Here is a 23,905-nt window from a genome sequence, read left to right as displayed (position 1 = left end):
ATTTAGCAGCCACACATCATTCGAACAGCCCTGATGCTAAATCAAAACATTTGTTACCTGTTACGTTGCGTAGTGCTGTAGGGAAGCAGCCTACTCACGCCGTGTAAAATTCACATCAGTCTTTCCATTGTGTGCCAGCCTAGTCCGCTGTAACTAGCTCTGACGTCATAAATGTTGCGCAATACTTTAAAAATCAAGTAAATAACCTGAAACGTTTCTAGCATGTCAGGAGTAATACTAAATCAATATGTGTTGAATATCAGTTCAATAACTTTAAACATTTTCGGTATTTGGACGTTTTTCTGTAAAAATCATTGGCGCAACAGAAAAGATCTAGAAACGTAAAAATTTATATTTGGATTCCTTTTCCATAATAATTTAGTAGAAACAGTATTCTGGATCTCACAAATTAAAATTTTAGTTGAAATTCATGATTTTCTGGTTTTTGTCTTAGAAATTAAGGCGAATAAATAAGGCTAGGATGTTTAAATTTAAGTAGAAGGGAGATCCGCTATAATCATAAAGATGTGAGAAGTTTCAATTTGATAACTATAAAACTATAGCGATAACGTATCTCCAAAGGGCAAGTTCAGAGCTCGTCTACTGCGTGTAGTGTAATTAAATTAATTCTCTCGCCCAAAATATTTGACTTAGCCACGTCAGACTTTTATTATGATTACTTACCTGTGTGCTGAATGCACATTTAAATTGAGAGCTTCATTGGCCATCAGCAAAGGAAGCGATGATTTATTCAATAACTTAAAGTGGTGCATTACTAGCCCAGAGGCTAGTCGGGAGAGCAAATCAGGCGTTCCCTTAGCCGTCCGCACTGCGGCTTTACATATAAGAATGCTGCGTGAGAGAAGAAAGGCCCCAGTTCTCTCCAGACGCTGAATAGCACACCACCTGTGCCGGGAGTCGCGTCGCGTCGGTATCATTGCTATAAACAGCCTCGTATGTTGTAATAAGTTACTCGGGATACGCGTAACCATGAAATCGTTTTCGAGTGAAGTGTTAATTCTGGGATGACTTTAATGATCTATCTTCAGTTTGCCTATGTCGTATTTTCACGTGCCGCCGCAGGGCAGACATTCTACCATTATTTAGCGTGGCGTTTGATGAACATTATCATCAAGTTATGGCGAGCATTCACTTACACATTTGGTTTAAACAGTTATAGTTGCATCAGCGCATTAGACTGTGAACTGCTCTGGTAGTTGGATTGTGTGGATTCTTTTTGGTCTGTGACTTTCAGAATATAGTGAACATTTTAGAGAGAAACGTTTTTTTTTTATTATGAATCCCAGACAATCTCCTAATTCCTCAGAGCTATAAGCTGTAGCTATAAACGTATTTCTCAGATGAAGTGGGCACTAGGAATTCTAATTACAGGCTTCACGTTTTGTTAATCACTTTCTGGTTGCCAATATTGTAGTTAGAGAGCCAGTGTTGAGAACGGCAAAAGATTGCATAAATAATAGGAAAATTTAACAACAATTATTTCCACCCGCCACCCCACATATGGTGCATCGGCCGGGAAAGAAACTGAGTAAAAGTGAAAGTGATTTTTTTTAAATATTCGGATTCGGGAGTGAAATGCGACACGCAACTGAGTAATAGAACAGTGATAGTGTTACGTGTGCATGTGGGCGACGCAATTGGATTAACAATGCATCTGGATTGATGGAGCTGGAACTGAGTCTAGCGGCGCTGCCGGCATCGCGAGAAGCCAATTTCGCCTCACCGCAGTTGTCCGCCGGAGCAACCGGAGCCGCGCCTGCAGTTGCAGGCCACGCAAACACACAGCAGCCGTCTGAGTGCCGTCTGCAGTTCAACGCGCCGCGTCGCATCAGTAATCCTGGTACGCCCCGCTGGCAAGTGAAAAGCTGTTAAAATTTTTACTAACCTGCACTAACAGACTGTCGGCGATGGAACCGCCAGAAGAAACCGAGGTTAAACTTAAATTAGAACCTATGTCTGTTGAGGGAACTGTAAATCCAGACAACGATTCAAGTGTAAATATGCATGAAAATAGTAATGTTAAAGTGAAATATGAAGTATTGTCTCCTGACAGTAGTGTGAAAAGGGAGAATGATTCAATAATAGAGACCCCTGTAGTAAAGCAGAAATCAGAAATTGTTAATTTATTGGATGATAGTTTATCTGATGAGTTAAAAACGAAACAGTCATCAGAGGTGGTAGAGTTTAAAAAGGATAAGTTAGATATGACTGATCAATCAGATGTTTCATTTCGTTTTGATGATTCTGGTATTGGAGCTAGTTTTTCGTCACCTGAGTATGATAAAAAAAACAGCTAGTGAGCAACCCAAAGATGTTGGGGCTATTGATTTAAATGTTATATTACAAGCAATAGCTACCAGTAATGCTGAATTAAAGTCTGAAATAACTGAGGTCAAAAGCAGTAATGCAAAAATGTCAGCCAGTAATGCTAGAATGACAGCTGACTTAAAATCTGATATAATTGAGGTAAATAACAGGATTGTGGCCAGCCAAACCAATTTTGATTAACGATTGGAGGTAATGGACAATACCTTCAAGGCTGCTTGCAATAAGTTGAAAGAGGATCTGGACAGTTTGAATTATAAAATTGATTACAATCATGAGGATATTAAGAAAAAGGTTGCTCAACAATTTTCTGAAATGTATAAAACAGTAAAATCCGAAGTTGCTGAGGTTCACAAAGACTTCCAAATGGAAGATGCGAAGCTGGAGCACAAGTTAACAGAAAAGATCGAGGCGGAATCTGAACTGTCCTCAGATAGGTTTAAAGATGTTAATATATATGTAAACATATGTCAAACAGAAGTAGATGCAATCAAAACTGATACTACTCATATTGTGCAAAGAGTAGATAATGTTGAAATGAGAGTAGAAAATATTAGTACTAACATTGCTAACATTGAGAGTAAAGTAGCTTCAGTAACTTCTGGTAATGGTAGTATGCAACAAATTGTAGCTGCAAACGACGCTTTTATCGGGTGTCGACAGTTCTTGCGGTTCGATCCAGATAAAAATATCCACCCACTAGATTTCTGTAACGATTTTGAAGATGTGATTCCACCAACTTGGTCTGAACGAGAGAAAATCTCATTTATTAGAAGCCATTTAGCAGGTGACGCCATGCATTGGTCAGCTGATGTTATGTTGAAGTGTAAAACACTAGCGGAATTTAAAACAGCTTTCATTAATGAGTATTGGTCTAGTAATAAGCAAAATGAAGTGTTGAGAGAATTTTGGAGTGGAAAATGCTTCAATGCATGCAAGGAATCTATTAAAGAGTTTGCTAGGTCATGGATCTCACGTTTGTCACATTTGAACGAAAAGCTAAAACCTGAAATGATAATACTAGATCTTGAAGCCAAACCGCCATGGTATTGGCAAACTAGAATTATATCTGCCCCTAGAGACAATCTGGATCGTTTCATTGAATATTTGGAACGTGTAGAGCGTGTGGCAGCCAATGAAGAGCAAGCACATAATAACAGAAATGCTAATAACACTAGTAGTAATTTTAAGAACGAGCAGAATGGCAATGTAAACATCAGAACAGTAGGTGTTCGCTATCCTAAGAGAGGTAGGAATTGGAGAAATAATTATCAGAACCAACAATGGCGTCCAAATGATAGTAATTTTGTTCCAAGCAAGAGTATGCAGGTAAACAACAGTGCAGAAAGCAATGCTGTGCCTGTTAACTATAATGGAAATAAAGGAAACAGTAGTAGGCCGAGGCAGGAAAACTAGTTCCCGTCTATGAGGACACTGGCGCTCACCAGGCGGTTACTTTTCCTAAGCCAGTAATTACAGTAATTGGTAAGACAGATCAGAATACTCAGACTGAACATGTGGATGAAGGGTCGGTAGCATCTAAGGATACAGCAGAAATATTAGATCACTCACAGTATTTGATAGATACCGTGTTAGAGACGCTTTCTAAGTGGGAAGAGAAAGAGAAGGCGCTGCAGTTTAACGGTAGGGAAGAGCTACAAAATACTGAATTGTCAGGTGAAGAAGCAGAAGAAATTCATGCTTACATTTACGATGAGGATGATGTGCTCTTATCTAAAGTGCCTGTGCCGGATGTTGATACTGTACTAATAGATTTAGGACAGGAGGTAAGTGAGAATGTAGAGGATAGCCTGTTGGGGGTCGATGAACCCAGTAGCTGTGACCAGTTGTCACTTGAGAAGGAACCCGACGATAATAATGAAAGTGGTTTAGCTGTAACTAGTGTTATGCCCAGTCTGGAGGCGCAGAATCGCTCAGACTACAGTAATTTGGGTCATGTTCAGCAAACTAAATGTAATGAAGTCGTGTGGTGTTTCGATTTAAAATTAATAGAACGACTGGAAAAGGCAGCTGAAAATGTAATTCAGGAAACCCCTACACACTTTGACCTAAATGTAATGAAGACAGATGTCGATCACTTTAGTTGGAGACAAATCCAAAAGGAAGTATTGGATGAGTTTGAGGAACCACCTGTACAAACTAGAATAAGCCACCCTATAATAATAGTGAATATGTTGGGTATTAATGTACGTTGTCTCTTAGACAGTGGAAGTGAGGTGAGTGCGATATCTGAGTCCTTCTTTGATGCATTACCTGGTAAAGACAACCTTACAGTAATGAGGGTATCAGGACTAAGAATAATTGGTGCTACTGGCAAGGTGTCAAAAATGGTAAAACAAGAAGCTTTGCTGCCCTTCAATATTAATGGTAATTTAATTAATCATCCATGGTTAATTGTAAATAATCTCAGTATTGAGGTTTTAATTGGCATAGATTTCTTGTCGAAATATCAGAGTGTTGTTGACTTTGAAAGAAGCCAGTTAAAAATGGTCTTGCCGATAACCGGAGTAATTACGGTACCTTTTATTGACAAACATGTAGTAACTAATGATGAAACTCGGGAGCTGCCTATACGAGTTCTGAAAAATAGGAAATATTGGGACGAAGGTGTCAATCTTAGTAAAAGTAAGCTAAACACAGAAGAAGAAGGAATTATTTTGAACAAAATAGAAGCTAAATTGGAGGAAATCGATAAAATTTCAGCTAATCAGAAGGAAGAACTGAGACAGGTTTTAAAAAGGCATCATAAGGTATTTTCAAGTCGACCTGGCGTGGTCAAAGATTATGAATGAATTCTGTAGGGAGGAGGTTGTTCTGTAACCTCTACACAGTGTGGCAGCTGTGCAGTCCCAGTTGTGTGAGATCTTCTTTCCTTTTCAGGTCTCACTCATTCTTCATCTTTCCTATCTACCAGAGTTTCGACTCCTACTTTGCAATACAAAAATTTTCCGTCATGGCTATCAAACCATGAGTTCTGTAACCATTCTATCCACCGATTAGTGAAGAAAATACCTAATGTGACAAACCTAACAGTGACATAAACAATAGAGAAGTATGACGTAATTAAGATACAAATGTATTTGAGTAACAAGTATGTATAGAACCATGGTAATATTGTAAGTATAAAGTGTTGTTTTAATGGAAATAGTCCCACAATAATATTTTTAAAAAAATATATAAATTCGTGTACAAGCAGGATCAGAAGTGGCAGTGAAACCTATTATATGCTGTAGAGCTAACTAATTCATAGTAAAAGTGAGTGCTTAGTGTTATGAAAAATATGCAGATAAGTTGTAAAAATGAACTCACCTTGTGTAGCAAGGAATGGCAGTGTAATAGAATTGAACAGTGTTTGTGGTTGAGACGTGAAGGACACGTCCTTGAAATATTTATAAGGTTGGAGCTGGCTGTTATGTGGTGTAGTGTGTGACAGGACACACCTACACGTATTGAGGTTATGAGTTGGAGGCGTGAATGCGACCATAGGTACCCTTATGTTAGATGAGACAGAGCAGCTCATGGTGTCCTATAGGTTTAAGGAGTTTAGCATTACGCTCGTCCATAATTACTTAGTGCACTTTAGTGGTAGGTCGAGAGAGACTACCTGTGGTTTCAGCGTCCGATCGAGTGGAAATGGATTGCCACATGAGCAAACTGATCAGCTGCAATACACTATAGATACGAAATAAATGTGCTATCCTATGCTTTAAATGTTAATAGAGTGAGTGTTAAATAAGTACATACACTAGCAACATAATTGAGTAACATAATGGCAGACGTGAAACATTATTTATAGCTCAGCATAAATACACTTCGATAAAGTAAGTACATAATTGCAGATGTGGAACTGACACAGCAGCAGAGGACCAATAAATGGATTTAGTAGTCAACTAAACGTAGTGTGTTTTGAACACTCAGAACTGTACTATTACCACAAGTTACTCACATGTACAAAGAAGCTGAGAAGACAACTACTAATCAAATATACTCATACTATCTCTAAGATTAAGGTAATAGAAGATGAGTCAGCTAAGTAAATAAAATACAAATGTATCAGGAATGTACCGAGCATTGGTTCAGTGTTCCGGCCCAGAAATAATAAATTGAGATTACATAGAATTTATGATTGTATGCCTTGAGCATAAATTTTCTCTAGTACGTCACTAACGGCGTTTTGAGCCATTTGTTTACCGATTTTATGACAGTTAAGTAACCGTGAGAGTAAAATTGAAAAAGTTCTGTTAACTTTGTTCCAGTAACATACTGAAAAATAAAATGTATGTATCCCCATTTCATTGTGACCCACCCTTAGATATTAAGTGAACAGAGTCTGAGGCACACTTTTTGTTTGTTCTACAGGACAAACCAGATAATGGCAGCCTGGTAGCTGCGTGAAAGCGTGGAGTGACTTGGACACAACTCATAGTGACCCCTCCCCTTTCCTCATCTAATTTAGAGTGAACGTGAAGGACGCACACCATAGCAACTTCCCCTCCTCTATCCTTGTGAATGGAAGTGTAGAACGCCAGCAAAAGCGGCTACAGCCACATGTGTAAAAATTAAATTGTAATGATTTGTGAAATTTTCTTTCAGGTTAGAAAAGACTGCTAAGATATAATTATCTGTTTATGTATCATAAATAACTGTGTTATTTTCTTTGAATTTGTGTATGTAAAAATGTATTTAATGTAATTAAGATTTTCATAATTCTACATATTTTATGTGTTTGTCTGTCTAAGGCAATATGTATGCCAAAGTGTTTCATTGATTCTGCTTAAATTTTAAGTGATAATGTTGCTTATTAAGCAGTGAACATGCCAACAATTTTAATATTTCTATATGTTTACATTTAAATTTTAATTTTTCATAGGGAGTTAAGCTGTACTCTTGCTTCCCTTTTGTAATTAAATTTCTTTTTCTTTCCCAAGGACGTTCAAAAAAAAATTTAAGTAGAGGGTGATGTAGGGAAGCAGCCTACTCACGCCGTGTAAAATTCACATCAGTCTTTCCATTGTGTGCCAGCCTAGTCCGCTGTAACTAGCTCTGATGTCATAAATGTTGCGCAATACTTTAAAAATGAAGTAAATAACCTGAACCGTTTCTAGCATGTCAGGAGTAATACTAAATCAATATGTGTTGAATATCAGTTCAATAACTTTAAACATTTTCGGTATTTGGACGTTTTTCTGTAAAAATCATTGGCGCAACAGAAAAGATCTAGAAACGTAAAAATTTATATTTGGATTCCTTTTCCATAATAATTTAGTAGAAACAGTATTCTGGATCTCACAAATTAAAATTTTAGTTGAAATTCATGATTTTCTGGTTTTTGTCTTAGAAATTAAGGCGAATAAATAAGGCTAGGATGTTTAAATTTAAGTAGAAGGGAGATCCGCTATAATCATAAAGATGTGAGAAGTTTCAATTTGATAACTATAAAACTATAGCTATAACGTATCTCCAAAGGGCAAGTTCAGAGCTCGTCTACTGCGTGTAGTGTAATTAAATTAATTCTCTCGCCCAAAATATTTGACTTAGCCACGTCAGACTTTTATTATGATTACTTACCTGTGTGCTGAATGCACATTTAAATTGAGAGCTTCATTGGCCATCAGCAAAGGAAGCGATGATTTATTCAATAACTTAAAGTGGTGCATTACTAGCCCAGAGGCTAGTCGGGAGAGCAAATCAGGCGTTCCCTTAGCCGTCCACACCGCGGCTTTATATATAAGAGCGCTGCGTGAGAGAAGAAAGGCCCCAGTTCTCTCCAGACGCTGAATAGCACACCACCTGTGCCGGGAGTCGCGTCGCGTCGGTATCATTGCTATAAACAGCCTCGTATGCTGTAATAAGTTACTCGGGATACGCGTAACTATGAAATCGTTTTCGAGTGAAGTGTTAATTCTTGGATGACTTTAATGATCTATCTTCAGTTTGCCTATGTCGTATTTTCACGTGCCGCCGCGGGACAGACATTCTACCATTATTTAGCGTGGCGTTTGATGAACATTATCATCAAATTATGGCGAGCATTCACTTAAACATTTGGTTTGAACAGTTATAGTTGCATCAGCGCATTAGACTCTGAACTGCTCTGGTAGTTGGATTGTGTGGATTCTTTTTGGTCTGTGACTTTCAGAATATAGTGAACATTTTAGAGAGAATCGTTTTTTTTTTATTATGAATACCAGACAATCTCCTAATTCCTCAGAGCTATAAGCTGTAGCTATAAATGTATTTCTCAGATGAAGTGGACACTAGGATGTCTAATTACAGGCTTCACGTTTTGTTAATCACTTTCTGGTTGCCAATATTGTAGTTAGAGAGCCAGTGTTGAGAACGGCAAAAGACTGCATAAATAATAGGAACATTTAACAACAATTAATTCCACCCGCTGCCCCACAGTGCGATACATACATGTTATCAGTACGTGAAAATTCTGCTATAAAGCTATTAGAGCCATTCAAAAAGAGGAGGCCCTAAATGAAAAACCGCTGAAGGGATCGTACTGCCATTGCCTACAGAATAAGGTGTGGTTCCCACAAGAGCGCTGAGACGCACGGCCTGGACGCACGGCCACGTGATGACAGGGAGAGCACGTGTACCTGTCGATCGGCTACAGCACTTAGTCGCGCTGAAAGCGGAGAAATAGAGGCTTCAAAAGATGATAAAATGGGTGTAGTGCATTTTCTGACGGCAGAATGAGTGCGGTAAACGGAGTTCTTCAAATAATGGAATAAGTGAACTAAGAGCAATGCATGTCCGTTGGATGATCGAGCCATGGCAGAAGCGAGTCAATGAAGGACGGATGTCACAGGAGGATTGCGCACGATCTGGAATGCGACACGCATTACCATCGCGCAGCTGGTGGATGCCCTCATTACTGAAGACCGTCGAGTTTCATTGGCAGCCATGGACCCGTAAGTCATTTTAATGACAATGGTTACAGAAGTCAATAAAGTTATTAACGAAGTAAGAGTCTTTTTGCTAGAAATAGCAGATAACTAGTTGTCTTCAGCCCACGAAGAAAATGAGGGGCGACCATTTAGTTCTAGTATGACAGACATAGAGAAATTATGGGCAAAGTTTAAATGGATGGTATATTGCGCTCTATTGAAGTATGTGCTGAGTAAGTGGATTTTGGACAGAAAAGACCCACAGTGGTTCAGTAACAAAATTCGGGAATTGCTGAGGAAGTAGAGACTTGCATTCTCGGTTCAAAAAGGAACGCTGAAATGACAGGCAAAAGGTAGTACAAATCCGTGCGTCTGTGGAAAGATCGATGCCGGAAGCATACAAAAACTACGATCGTCACCGTAGCAAAAAAATCTTGCCGATAACTCGAGAAAATTTTGGTCCTACGTAAAATCGCTATGAGTGTCTAAGACTTCAATCCAGTTACTCATTGAAAAATCTGGTGTGACAATAGAAGACAGCAAAAGGAAAGCCGAAGTTTAAATCTCGCCTTTAAGAAATCATTCAGTAGGAGGATCGTCCACACATACCTTCGTTTCACCGTCGTCCAAACACCCGATGGTGGAAACTGTAATAGGCATCTCTGGCGCAGGGAAGCAGCTGAAAGAGTTGAAAACAAATTAATCGCCAAGTCCGTATGGAGTCCCAATTCTGTTTTACATAAAGTACCGCATTGGCCCCATACTTAGCTTGCATTTTTCGCGAACCTCTCACCCAGTGCAATGTTCCAGATGACTTGCTAAAAGCACAGGTGACTCCTGTACGTAAGAAGCTCACAGGAACGGACCCGCAAAATGAAAGACTAATATCTTTAACATTGGTCAGCTGCAGTATCCTTGAACATGTTCTCAGTATGAACAAAGTAAATTACCCGCAGACGGAAAAACATGTCCAGAGATCAGCACGGTCTTAGATACCATCGATCGCGCAAAATTCAGCATGTCTTTTTCTCACATGATATACAGCGAACCATGGATGAAGGGCAACAATGAGGTTCCATATTCCCACATTTCTGGAAAATGTTTAACGCGGGTCTCCACGACACACTGTTAAAGAAGTTACTAGCATGTGGAATGGGTTCTCAGACATTTCAGTGGCTCGATAAGTTCTTAAGTGATAGAACACACTATGTTGTTCATCAGAGCCAAGGGTATTGTCAGGACTGCGCCGGAGAAGTGTCACAGGATTACTTTTATTCTCTATATACATAAATGATATGACGAACAGGGTGAGCAGCAGTCTGTGGCTGTTTGCTGATGACAGTGTGGTGTACGGGAAGATGTCATCTTTCAGCGACTGTAGAAAAGACGACTTAAACAGCTTAGTTGGTGTGATGAATGGCAGCTTTCTCTGTATGTATAAAAATGTAAGTTATGTGGATGAGTAGGAAAAACAATCCTGCAACTTTCGATTACAGCATTAGCAATGTTATGTCTACTAAATATCTGGGAGTAACGTTCCAAAGCGGTATGAACTGGAACGAGCATATACTGACGGTAGTAAGGACGGCGAATGGTAGGCTTTGGGTTAGTCGGAAAATTTCAGGAAAGAAGACCATGTATAAAACACTAGTGCGACCCACTCTTGACTACTTCTCGAGTTTTAAGGATACTCACCAGGAGGTATTAAAGGAAAACATTAAAGCAGTTCAGAGGTGGGCTGCTAGATTTGTTACGGGCAGGTACGATCAACATGGCAATATTACGGAGATGCTTCCTGAACCCAAATGGGAATCCCTAATGGGAAGACAACGTTCTTTTCGCGGAATACTACTGAGAAAATTTAGAGAACCGGCATTTGAAGCTGAGTGCAAATGATTCTAGTGCCACCAATGTGGATTTCGCGTAAGGAGCACGAACATAAGATAAGAGAAATTAGGGCTGCTTCGGAGGTGTATAGGCAGCCGTTCTTCACTCGCTCCATTTGTGAGTGGAATGGTAAAGTAAGTGACTATAGCGGTTAAAGGTACACTGCGCCACACACCAAATGATGGCATGTGGAGTTTGTATATCCAGTGTAGAGATCGGATTGAGCTTTGGTATGTAGAGATCGGACTGAGCTTTGTTATTGGAACGGGTATTCAGTGTTCTTCGTACCATTCTTATACGAATTTCTGTTCCCTACGCTCCTTCCTCTGTAAGGAGACCTATTACACCCTTCTGTTGTTCGTTTGAAGCCACCATTTCTCTGTTTCAGCACGAATGAGTGCAGCGTTCGGTGGACGCGTGCTCGTCGCTCTGACCTCACGTGGTTATGTAACCGTGTCCCACTAGTGACGACTTAGGGGTCTCAGCGCTGTTATAGGGACCATATCTTCTCCTGTTGCAAATAGCATTACGATTCCTTCAGCAGTTTTCATTTTACAGCGTCTGGTTCGTTTCTTTTTGAATTACTTAATTAATTTCAAAACTATTTTTTACACATTCTCTTCTACACCATACAGCAACGATAACAATAAAAACATATTTCATATGTCTTCTTAGATAGGAAGATAAAAGTTAAACACCAAATAGTTTAAATTTGTTTCTATGTTGACATTCAAGACCTGTGATTAATTCAAGTTTTCTGTTATCACTTGAGTGAATTGTTCCATACGTAGTCTAGAATGGGTTTGGATTCATTCATTATGATTGTATAGTACTTTCAGATATTTGTTTGGTTTATACTTTGATTTAAGATATACTGCTATCTAATAGAGTATAATCTTCATAGACAAACTCACAAATCACTATTTCTTTGAACAACATGTTGGCACATAGAAAAGATAGCTTGTAGAACCCTGAGGAACCATTGCGTGAAGAGATACATGGTCCACTCATCTGTCTGAAAGGAGAAACTACATTTAAAATTTCACTGCTCTGTACGAACCAATAATCCTATCCATTTGATTCTAAAAATTCATAAGCCACTTTGTGCCTCAGGAGCATCCCTATACGTTTCCATATTCAACATCTTTAACCAGCACAATTTAGAAACTAATACTGATGACTCCCAAACAGGGCTTACTGGACTTCTAGCATTATTTCTCTGTTCAGTACTACCTATCCCGTTGGATACTGCTTTTTTGTTTCAAAGCAGAAAAACCAGAAACCAGATGTTAAAGAAACTTTTATATTCAATAAACAAAGCAGTTGATGTCTGATAGTTCTTGTGTGGCAGGGTTCCTGAGCCTACAGAATGAAGATATCCCGGGCAACGCCGGTTTCAAGGACCAGGTGCTGGCCCTGCAGTGGGTGCAGAGGAACATAGCGGCCTTCGGCGGGGATCCCAGCAGGGTTGCCATCTTTGGGGAGAGCGCAGGCGGCGGCTCCACGTCACATCTCTTCCTTTCGCCTGCGACCAACGGTGAGTACCTCCTGGGCTACCAAGACCATAAACCTTCGTTCTAGAACTAGAAGACTCCTAAACAAGGTATGAAAAGGAAATGGGCAGAATGTAGACATTTCATTCTTTCTTTGTTTTCGGTATCGACAGCTTTACTTAAGTTTCCACCATTATCCACACATACTTCAATCCCTTGTCATCAGCATTTCGTTTACTGTCCACAGTTACAAGCTGATATGTGTGGATTATGTGCTCTGATACGCTTCCACCTACGATTTTTTAATTTGGACGTCTTTCTATCCAGTGCATCTTTTTCTGTTGCCAGCTCAGCTTTAAATTACCAGCCACTTCTTCACACCACCTAGATTTGTCTTTGAGCCCCCAAAAGCGTTCATAACAATTTTTATCAGACTATTGGGATTCATGTGGAGAACGTAACTGAAGGAGATAAGTCTCGCATCCGTTAATGTGTCCTGACACTGCTATGCATTTCGTCATTCTTCTCAGACTTCCTATCCTTCTTTACTAATTCCTTAAAGTTTACTGCATCTGTTAAAGTTTTCTATTAGAAGTATTATAAATCAAAAAAGCTTCGGATGTTAACTGACCCTAGAGTCTTTTCGCCATAATCACCTGTGGAGGAGCAGATTGACAAAGTTGATGTTCTAAGCACTTAGGGCTGTTCCTCGAGCCTTTCCAGCTAAGCTTTTGATGGAGATGATTTTCTTTTCTTTTTTCTGGAGCCACAGTCAGGTAAAATTTTCGAAAAAGTATTTCCGCTACTTGACTGTATGTATAATCTAGATAGTGAAATAAACACTTTCTTAAGAGGATTCTTCTTCTCTAGGGACAGTGTTATCTGAATATCAGTACAACCTCAAGATTTTTCTGGCAGAAATTGTTTCGCTGATGGTCATCAAGCTAAGATACATTCAAAGTCCGGTCTGTATTCTCATTTTGATGGTGGAATGCCCATCATTACGTATTTGATAAGAGAGTCTTCAGGAAATCCCCATTGCAATACTTCCATAATTCTTCTTACAGTTGTAGGTTAGTTTCACTTCTTAAGTATTTATATCTTGTGTAGCTTTCACAGTACCATAAACGCAAATGATCTGTATTGTCGTTCATTTAATGAATTGGTCATTGGCATATATGTTGCATAAGAATAGAGCGAGAACAATGTGTTTGGAAAATTATTTTTCTGTAATTGCCATGTACTGTTCTTTTTTCTTTACTGTCATAAAATAACCGCTTTAATGAGAAGCTCTGATAAGATACGCAAAGTAAGAATATTTTGTCAACTGATCTGGATTCATTGGCAGAATCCTGTAAAACCTTTTGTCGGCTTATCGAGTTTCGTTGGAAGTTTCCTGTGACTCACATTATTGCAGTGAGAAGAGGAATCAACAAACACAATGGCAATGATCTTCCTGTCCTCAAATCATTAAGCATCCTACTGACAAATATTCAACTATCCTCTCACTTTTTTATGCGGCATGTAGTTCTTCCAATTAAGATTCTCATACTTTACGTATTCACACCATGCACACTGATTGCATTAAAGTTTTCTGTTGAGTCTTGGAAAATGTTATGCATCAACAATAACATTGATTGAAGTAAAAATCATTTGCAGACATTTTCAAAGCTTTTATTTTACTCCAATGGCCATCAAAATTGCATCACCGGGAAGAATAACATGTAACTAAATTAAACTTATTGTATATGAACAGTTTACTAGGAAGTACACACGTTTAAATCTGTAAGTGATTAGGAGGTTCGAAATTTAGCATAGCACCACTGATTCTAAATCGGCTGATTATCAACCCGAAGTGAGATTGGATGGCATGATGCCATACTGAGAACCGAGGCGTGCCTCAAAAGACGTTGTGAAACGCCTGTTTCCAGTGTCGTTGTTTAGCGCATCATTGTCGGATGGCCTCTCGGTGCTGACATGTCAAATGGTACCTCAAGAATGGTCTCTGTACTGTTAGTCTGCGGTGCTTGGACATCGTCGTACTGTCTGTGTGGATACTTATCTTGGTGCAAACAAGTACATTTCATGACTCAAGGCATTCACCGTCCCTGTATCGTAGTCCATAGCCTCGATGCTAACGTGTCGAACGAGACCTCAACAATGGTCTCTGTTCTGTCAGTCCATGGTGCTTCGATATCGTTGTACTGTCCACGCGTCTGCCTATCTTGCTGTAAACATGACTCAAGCTACTGATTACTTTCGTCTTTCTTCGATTTACTTTCAAACCATTTTCTGTACTCATTAGATTGTTCATTCTATACAACATATCATACAATTCTTCTTCACTTTAAATCAGGATAGCAATGTCATCAGCGAATCGTAACATTGGCATCTTTTTACTTTGAATTTTAATTCCAGTCCTGAAGTTTTCTTTTATTTAAATCATTGCTTCTTAGATGTACAGATTAAACAGTAGAGGGGAAAGGCTACATCCCTATCTTACGTCCTTTTTAATCCGAGCACTTCGTTCTTACTCCTCCACTCTTTCTACTCCTTCTTGGCTCTTGTACATGTTGTATATTACCCGTCTCTCCCTATAGCCGACATCTATTTTTCTTAGAATTTCGAGTATCTTGTACCATTTTATGTTGTCGAACGCTTTTTCCAGATCCATAAATCCTATGAATGTGTCTTGATTTTTCTTTAATCTTGCTTCCATTATCTTTCACAACATCAGAATTGCCTCTCTGGTGCCTTTACCTTTCCGAAAGCCAAACTGATCGTCATCTAACACATCCTCAATTATCTTTTCCATTCTTCTGTATGTTATTCTCCTCAGAAAATTGGATGCATGAGCTGTTAAGCTGATTGTGCGAATAGTTTGCAGTCTTCGGAAAGGTGTGGATGATATTTTTCGGAAACGCGGATGGTGTGTCGCCAGATTCATACGTTCTACACACCAACGTAAATACTCGTTTTGTTGCCACTTTCCCCACTGGTGTTAGAAATTCTGATGGAATAATATCTACCCGTTCTGCCTTATTTGATCTTAAGTCCTCCAAAGCTCTGTTAAATTCTGATTCTAATACTGATTCACCTATCTCTTCTAAATCGACTTTTGTTTCTTCTCTTATGACTTCAGACAAATCTTCCCTCTCATAGAGGCCTTCAGTGTACTATTTCCACCTGTCCGCTCTCTCCTCTGCATTTAACAGTGGAATGCCCATTGCACTCTAATTGTTACCACCCTTGCTTTTAATTTCACCAAAGGTTGTTTTGACTTTCCTATATGTTGAATCAGTCCTTCCGACAATCTTAACTTTTTCGACTTCTCATTTTTCATGCAGGCATTTCTTCTTAGCTTTCCAGCACTTCCTGTTTGTTTCATTTCTCAACGACTTCTATTTCTTTATTTCTTGATTTCCCTCAACATTTTTGTAATTCCTTCTTTAATCGATCAACTGAAATATTTCTTCTGTTACCCATGGTTTCTTCACGCTTTTAGAGATGTACATTCCTCTTCACCTGTACGGCATATTGAAGTATTCCTTATTTCCGTATCTATAGTCTTAGACAGTTTCAAGCGTATCTCTTCATTCCTTAGTACTTCCGTATCCAGGTCCTTTCTGTGTTGATTCCCCGTGACTAATCTCTTAAACTTGAGCTTACTCTTCATTACTGATATGTTATGATCTGAGTCAATCTGAGTGTCCTGGGACGCCTTACAGTAAAGTATCTGATGTGGGAATCTCTCCTGACCATGATGACCATTCTTGAACAGATTATTCGCTGTTATTAGCTGAAATTTAATACAGAACTCAATTAGTCTCTCTCCTCTCTTATTCCCTGCCCAAGCCCATATCTTCCTCTCTCTATCTCATCTACAGCTTACGACGTCGGCATGTATACCTGAACTAACGTTGTCGGTGTTGATTTGCTATCGATTTTGATAAAAACAACGCTATCACTGAACAGTTCACAGTAACACACTCCCTGCCATACCATCCTATTCATAACGAGTCCTACTCCCGTTATACCAGTTTCTGCTGCTGGTGACATTGTCCTATACTCATCTGACCGTAAATCCTTGTCTTCATTCCATTTCACTTCACTGACCCACACTATATCTGGATTGAGCCTTTGCATTTCATTTTTCAGATTTTTTAGCTTCCCTACCACTTTCAAGCTTCTGACATTCCACGCCCCGGCTCGTACAACGTCGCCTCCCCTCTCGTGGTCCCCTTCCAGAGATCCGAATGGGGTCCAGTCCGGAATCTTTTGCCAATGGAGAGATCATCATGACACTTTGTCAGTTACAGGCCACATGTCCTGTGCATACACGTTATGTGTCTTTAATGCAGTGGTTTCTGTTGTCTTCTGCATGCTCATGCCGTTGATCATTTCTTATTTCCCACCGCAAGGACACGAGTGTGCTCTGAACCTCAATCCACTCCTCCAACATCTACGACAAGGCCGTTGGTAGAATGAGGGTGACTTACGCCGGAAATATTCAACAGCCAATTCTGATTATCAAAAAGAATTTAATTGGCGGCGGGTTTCGAACGCAGGACCGATGACGTTTTGACTGCTAATCAAACATGCTATAGCACGGAGAAAATCGATATCGTTATAAACAAACTGCATTAAAATGCGGTCTATGAATGAGAAGCCTTTTGCGATATGTTATCTTCCACGCATAATGTAAATGACGAATTGCCTACTTACCTCATTCGTTTGTGATGAAATACTAAACTATTGCATGTGAAAGTATGGACTGCACATCTGGCCTATTTGACGTTTGTTGCGTGCAGTCTTAATAATGATTTTAATGGTGGACATTGTCCTTTACACAGTTAGTACTAGAGGACAATCTTTCCTATAATAATATACAAATTTCCTCGATTATATCCATCACTTTAGCGCCTATAATACATCCAGATGTGCTGAATAACTTGTAACTCGTTTCTTTAAGGACAAAGGCTCTTTAATTCAGTATGAATTGAATATTCCAAAAGGTCTTTAATTTGTAGGCAAACGTCTGAGGTATCACCAGCAGTTGAAGGTTTGATGCCACAAATAAGAATTTTAGTGGCTGCCACGCCTCACTCAACACACTCTGCTTCATTTTTAAGAACTCTTTTAGTGTACTTCAGGATTAACCTGAATTTTCTTTCGCAGTCAGTCGAATAGACCTCAGGAGTATTCTTTCACGTAGCATTACCAATCCATTCAACAAATGAACTGCGAATTAAGCTTTACTTGAGCAAACACTTTGTGATACGTGAGAATTTCGTAAGAGTAGACTCTTTTCCCTTTCTGTTCTAATCATGGATTAACTAAACACTGCCTCACATCTACAAAATCTGAAATATTCATTTTTTACAATGAATCTCAGTAATTCGGTTAACTGCATCTTAGAATATAAAAGCAAAAATTGTGTTTCTGCCTGATCTTTTTTTGAAATAGTAGATTAGTGGCCGTTCAGAACTTTAAAGGACATCGTTAATCACTATGACCAACGATCACGGCTAAATGCGCTTATGCTATGAACCCAAAATCATGGTCAGAAGAGTCCATTAAGTTCGCCATTAGGGACATCTCGTCACTTGGCAAATAAAAAGTTTATCGATTTCTGAGAACTTCTGTAGTGTTTCATTTAAAAGATGAAGTGTATTATCGTTAATCCTACGTTGCGCTGGTATGTCTTCATTAAATGTTTGTAGCGTTTACACTGACAGAAGGAAAAACATTCTGACAAAATATGATTTGACTGAGTACTATAGCAATTCATTTTCATATGTCCATCTTGCTACCGATTTTCGTTATATAGTATCCTACGCTTATTTAGGGATCTGTGCCTCTATCCGTTAAAAATGAAACCCTCGTAGGCTCACTTTATTGCCAGTGTGTCGATCTGTCCGACTGTTCAGAACCATTTCTCTCAGGAGTGGGTAGACGCATCAGGTCATAATGTATGCTACGTATTAAAGTCTATGGTTTTTTGGCAGTGTAAAACTTTTAAGATTGTAAGTCACTTCAATCAAAAGATAGGGTCATTTGTGTCATATATTTTGACACTTGAAAACTCACTCATCAAAATCTGCAGGGTAGTTCCCGTTCCCCTAGAAGCATGAAATTTGGCGAGATGCAAGTTTTCACAGTAAAAATAATGGAAAAATCCAAAAATTGTTAATTTGCAATTACGTAACACGAAAACATTTTTTTTTCATTTTTCGTACGTCTATCACTTTACCTGTCTGTCTGTCAAAACACCTTTTTCTCTGAATAAATTTTGCGTATCGGATTCAAATTTATGTCACACACTAAGATGCATGGTTCATTGGCGATGTAAACCTTTTAAGCTTCTAAGTCAATGCAGACTATAGATATGGCCATTTATGTCACATATTTTGTTACTCGAAAATCACTCATTAAACACTTTAGGGTACTTCCCGTTGACGTACAAACATAAAATTTCACAAGAAGCAAGTTTTCACGGTACAAGTAAAGTGAAATATCTGAAAATTGCTAAACTGTAATGATATCACATAAAAATATCTTTTTGCAATGAGAATATACATTGCATTCATCTTCCATCAAAAGCATAACAGGCGAACATTGCTCTACACAAATATAAAATGTAAGTTGTAATTTGTTTTAGCAAGTAAATAAAACTACTTTGTTAAACGTTTCATATTTGCATACATAAAATGAAGTCCCCCGCTCGCTTCTTTTTGTACGTCTGGTCTAATTCTGAGGAACTACTGTCAAGATTTTGAAACGATCTTGGAATTCCCAACAGCGATATCTTGTTAGTATCTATATCGAAAACAGGTAAAAATCGTTGAGATTCTTGATTCTCAGGATGAATGTACTATACATAAATAAACGTAATTAAGTTTGCAGAGAACCCTCCTACTCACACTTGGCCAATTTTTTTTAAAATATCTGTATGCAGTACGGCTTTTTTAAATGATTTTATTGCTTCACTAAGTTTCTAGATTTCTGTTGCTTTCTGTTATTATTACGACGGGCAATTTCCTCATCAGGAAATAAGTTTGCCCAGAGTATTGTGATTTGTACATTCTTACACTACACTCGATTTTCCAATACACGAAAAACTTTAGTTAATCTAATTATTTCAACATCAAAAAAAACCCTGTGGTGAAGTAATTGATGTATATGGCCCTTATGTTTCTGGCTTTGATGAAGAAACAACTGAATCATGACAATTTTGTATTTGATGGTTGTTTTCAACACTAAAATACTCCATTTTCCTTCACAGAAAAATATACCGCCGCTAACTTATTTTCTTCTTGTTTTGGCGCTAGACTGGCTCCTGAAATGAATGACTCAACTGTAGAACTGGTTTCATCGGAAGAGTGCACTCAGTGAGAAATAGTGGTAGCTGCGGCCACCCGTAGTAAAAGGATGATGACCAGTAGTAAATGCATCCCGACGCATTTGTCATAAAACTCGAAACTATTTCGTCATTCACTGTACCTGTACCTGAGTTACGCTCCCTCTACCTCTCGGTATCCCGCTCCCAACCGCCCTCCCCCCTCCCCCCCCCCCCCCCCTACCACCACAGTTCAGATCTTAGATACGCTATTCTTTCTTATGAGTCGGTAAAGAGATTTGTTGCTTCTGTGACAGTTTTCATCTCAGCGATGTTTGCGGTGGACTACTTGTTGCATATAATAATGTATTTACTGCATTCAATACGTTTCCTATTTTCCGTGTTTATAAACTGGAAATTGGTTTAGCTTGAAGTGTAGCGCCCAAAATTTCAAGTTATTGCATTATATATACTCCCTTTTAAACACCATATTACATACCAATAAAAAGGATAGTATTCTCACTATCAGACATCGTATTCGACGGTATAACTAACTGGCCGCTTAATGCCCTACAGACGCAGAGTATAACAAAAATGAGCAGGAGTGTGGTGTCTGTTAGGGTGTGGCAATATTGTCTTGAACGCCTCCTGTTTAACAAGATTACAGTATACCATTAAGGAAATCAAAACAGTCATTTCTATAAAATACGAAACGTATTCATTGACATTAAAAGGAAATTCGCAACAACTAATACGAACCAGGTTAAAAGTGTGGACACCATGAATGTACTCGTACGCAGCATGCAGACGTAGTGCAGATCATTACTTGTCTCGTCAGTTTCATTTTAGCCATTGACGATTTCCTAAACAACTTCTGGCGAATTCTGGGATGAGTGCTTGCCGCAAGGCCCACATGTCTCTACTTTTAAGTATAGGAGACAAAATTTAATCTAATCTTCCGAAATTGTCCGATCTCGGATATAGTTGTTACCAAAAGGTTCGTATATATCCTGAAATGAAATGAAATAATAGTACGACATTTTTGGCCGGGAGGCCCCGTGTGGGGAAGAAGTCCGGCCGCCGTATTGCAAGTCCTTTTTAGTTGACGCCACTTCGGCGACTTGCGAATCAATGATGATGAAATATTGATGAAAAACACACAGCACCCAGTCGAGTGAGAGAAAATCCCTGACCCCGCCGGGACTCGAACCCGGGACCCCGTGTGCGGGAAGCGAAAACGTTTCCGCAAGACCACGAGCTGCGGACTATCCTGAAATAATAGCCTGACATTAAATTTAATCTTTTACGAATGTTCAATAAGTCAGTACAGCGCAGTAGGGTATTGCATTCATTCGGCCGCGCGGGATTAGCCGAGCGGTCAGTTATGGACTGTGTCGCTGGTCCCGGCGGAGGTTCGAGTCCTCCCTCGAGCATGGGTGTTTGTGTTTGTCCTTAGGATAATTTAGGTTAAGTAGTGTGTAAGCTTAGGGACTGATGACCTTAGTATTTAAGTCCCATAAGATTTCAAACACATTAGAACACTCATTCGTTACTCTTTCATTGTGGTGAAATTTCTCTGCAGGTCTCTTCAGTGGGGTGATTATGGAGAGTGGAGTAGCGACGACCCCATGGGGGCTGACGGACATACCACGCGAGAGGGCGTATCGGATGGCGGAGGCGCTCGGCTTCCAGGCGCACGGCGATAACCACACTGACGGCGACGACGCGCGGCTGGCTGCCTTCCTTCGGGCCGCGAACTACTCAGACCTCATCAAAGATGACTCTATCGCGCTCACGGACTTCGTAAGTGAACCATTTTCGAGCGCAAAACATGAGTACCACTTCAATGATCAAATTACGGTCGAACCATCAGTTCAAAGCATAAACGCATTATATTGTGGTAAGCTTCAAAGAATATCATCATGGACACAGAAATGTGTCATACTAGCAAAAAAAAAATAGTGATTGTAACGTAGCAATATCAGGTGTACAGAGCTTTAATGTAATGTTTCACTGAACTTCCCAGCAGACGCCTCTACTTCAGCATGTAACTAAATCCGCCTAAATAATTTATTCTCGACTGACACATCTAGAAGACGATCTCCTTCCACTTTTGGCCAGTAGGTTTAGAATCCAAATCGGAAATAATTGTTACAAAAGATTTTATCGAATGGCTTCACGGAAGCCAAACTCAGTGTATCCCATAGCATATTTTTGCCCTCACCAGTATGCATATGTGGTACTCGCCTGGATGACGGCGCATAAGGACCCACCACGACCTGGTGTAACAGGAAATACGATTTATTGGACAGGCGACACGTGTCTATTGATTGAAAACTCAGCGATGCTGTGCCTAGCGCAGTCATAACTGACGACGTCGTCGGATCAACATAGGAACACGTAAGGATCGTGTGCTGTGGAGTTCCATGTCCAACAACGGCCTTTGAACGGTGTGCTCCGAAACACTTGCGCTACACCGGCTTTGTACTCTGTCGCCAGATCTGCCTCAGTTTGCCGCCTGTCCTGGATTACACAGTCGGGGAACCTCCGACCTCTACGTTTTGTGACGGCACGTGGTCGTCCAATAACATAGCGACTACTCGTTATTTCGCCAGCCTTCAACCACTTTCCATAGATGGTCACGTCAGTAGTACGCCAACAGGCGACCAGCTTCGCCGTTTCCGAGATGACTGTCCATTCGTCTCTCTTCCTCTTACATTCTTTCCTTACTGCGTCACGGGCCCACAGCACTAGCAGGAGGCACTCAGCCTCGCAGTTGGCAGTGGTCATAATGTTTTGGCACATCAGTGTATATGAAGTGTTTGACTTCTTCTGTTATTTTAATATTAACTACAAAATTTAGTCCACGTCGCGTGCTTTCCTATAGAAACCGTGGTTTTGGTTTTCTGCAGAGAAATTTGTAGTTTTATATTCGTAACATCTTTAATTCAGTTAATGAAAGCTGCCTGTAAAATACTCTCTTTCTACATCTACATCTACGTGATTACTTTGCTATTCACAAAAAAGTGCCTGGCAGAGGGTTCAATGAACCACCTACATGCTGTCTCTCTATCGTTCCACTCTCGAACGGCATGCGGGAAAAACGAGCACTTAAATTTTCCTGTGCGAACCCTGATTTCTCTTATTTTATCGTGATGATCATTTCTCCCTATGTAGGTTGGTGCCAACAGAATGTTTTCGCAATCGGAGGAGGAAACTGGTGATTGAAATTTCATGAGAAGATCCCGTCGCCACTCCAATTCACGTATCAAGTCTGTGACATTATCTCTAATATTTCGCGATAATACAAAACGAGTTGCCCATCTTTGTACTTTTTCGATGTCATCCGTCAGTCCCTCCTCTTTCCTTGAAATGAGTGTAGAGTAGTTAGTGTATAGAAGTATTTTTAATACTGATGTATAATTTCCTTGTTTGTTGGGCAAGGTATGAGAGTTTCCAAATAGATCCTAAACAATGATAAATTTTCGGACACGCTGATATCAGATTTCTGGAGTATCCTTCCCACTTAGGTATATTCGAGTTTTTTTCTTAAAACATAACAGAAGGTTTTGTTGGTATCTAAAAATATTAAGTGTGCTCCTTGGTTAAACTCTTGTCGTTTTCAGTAACTTGTAAAATTAAAATAGCGTGTCTTTTCCAAAACGCCGTACGTTTAGCAAGAATGCTTTGAAATCTACCGCTTATAATTCCGGCTTATAGTTTATAATTTGTATCAAAAAATTTTATTACTCTTAGTTACAGCAAAATGTTGCTTCTTTCGCCTTACGTGTACGGTTGTTATTACTTTACCCTTTTTCCAGCTTTCAGGGATATTCTTTAGCTTCCAACAGTTGCTTCCTCCACATGTAATTAAATCTGCATTAAATCCATCTATTCCAGTTGCTTTCCTATTTCTTGTGGCC

The 23,905-nt window shown here is 39.5% G+C and overlaps 1 protein-coding gene across 1 annotated transcript in view; it reads left to right on the top strand.

Annotated features, from left to right (window-relative positions):
- LOC124805655 (acetylcholinesterase-like) overlaps positions 1-23,905 on the top strand; it is a 47,979-nt gene that overhangs the window by 11,359 nt on the left and 12,715 nt on the right. The window contains exons 4-5 of the mRNA XM_047266222.1: positions 12,502-12,687; positions 21,565-21,785. Coding sequence (XP_047122178.1) covers positions 12,502-12,687; positions 21,565-21,785 — 407 coding nt within the window. The remainder of the gene's footprint in view (positions 1-12,501; positions 12,688-21,564; positions 21,786-23,905) is intronic.

Source organism: Schistocerca piceifrons, chromosome 7 (assembly GCF_021461385.2).
Source record: "Schistocerca piceifrons isolate TAMUIC-IGC-003096 chromosome 7, iqSchPice1.1, whole genome shotgun sequence".
NCBI lineage: Eukaryota > Metazoa > Arthropoda > Insecta > Orthoptera > Acrididae > Schistocerca > Schistocerca piceifrons.
The sequence above is the reverse complement of the archived record's forward strand: the minus strand, read 5'-3'. Positions and strand labels throughout refer to the sequence as shown.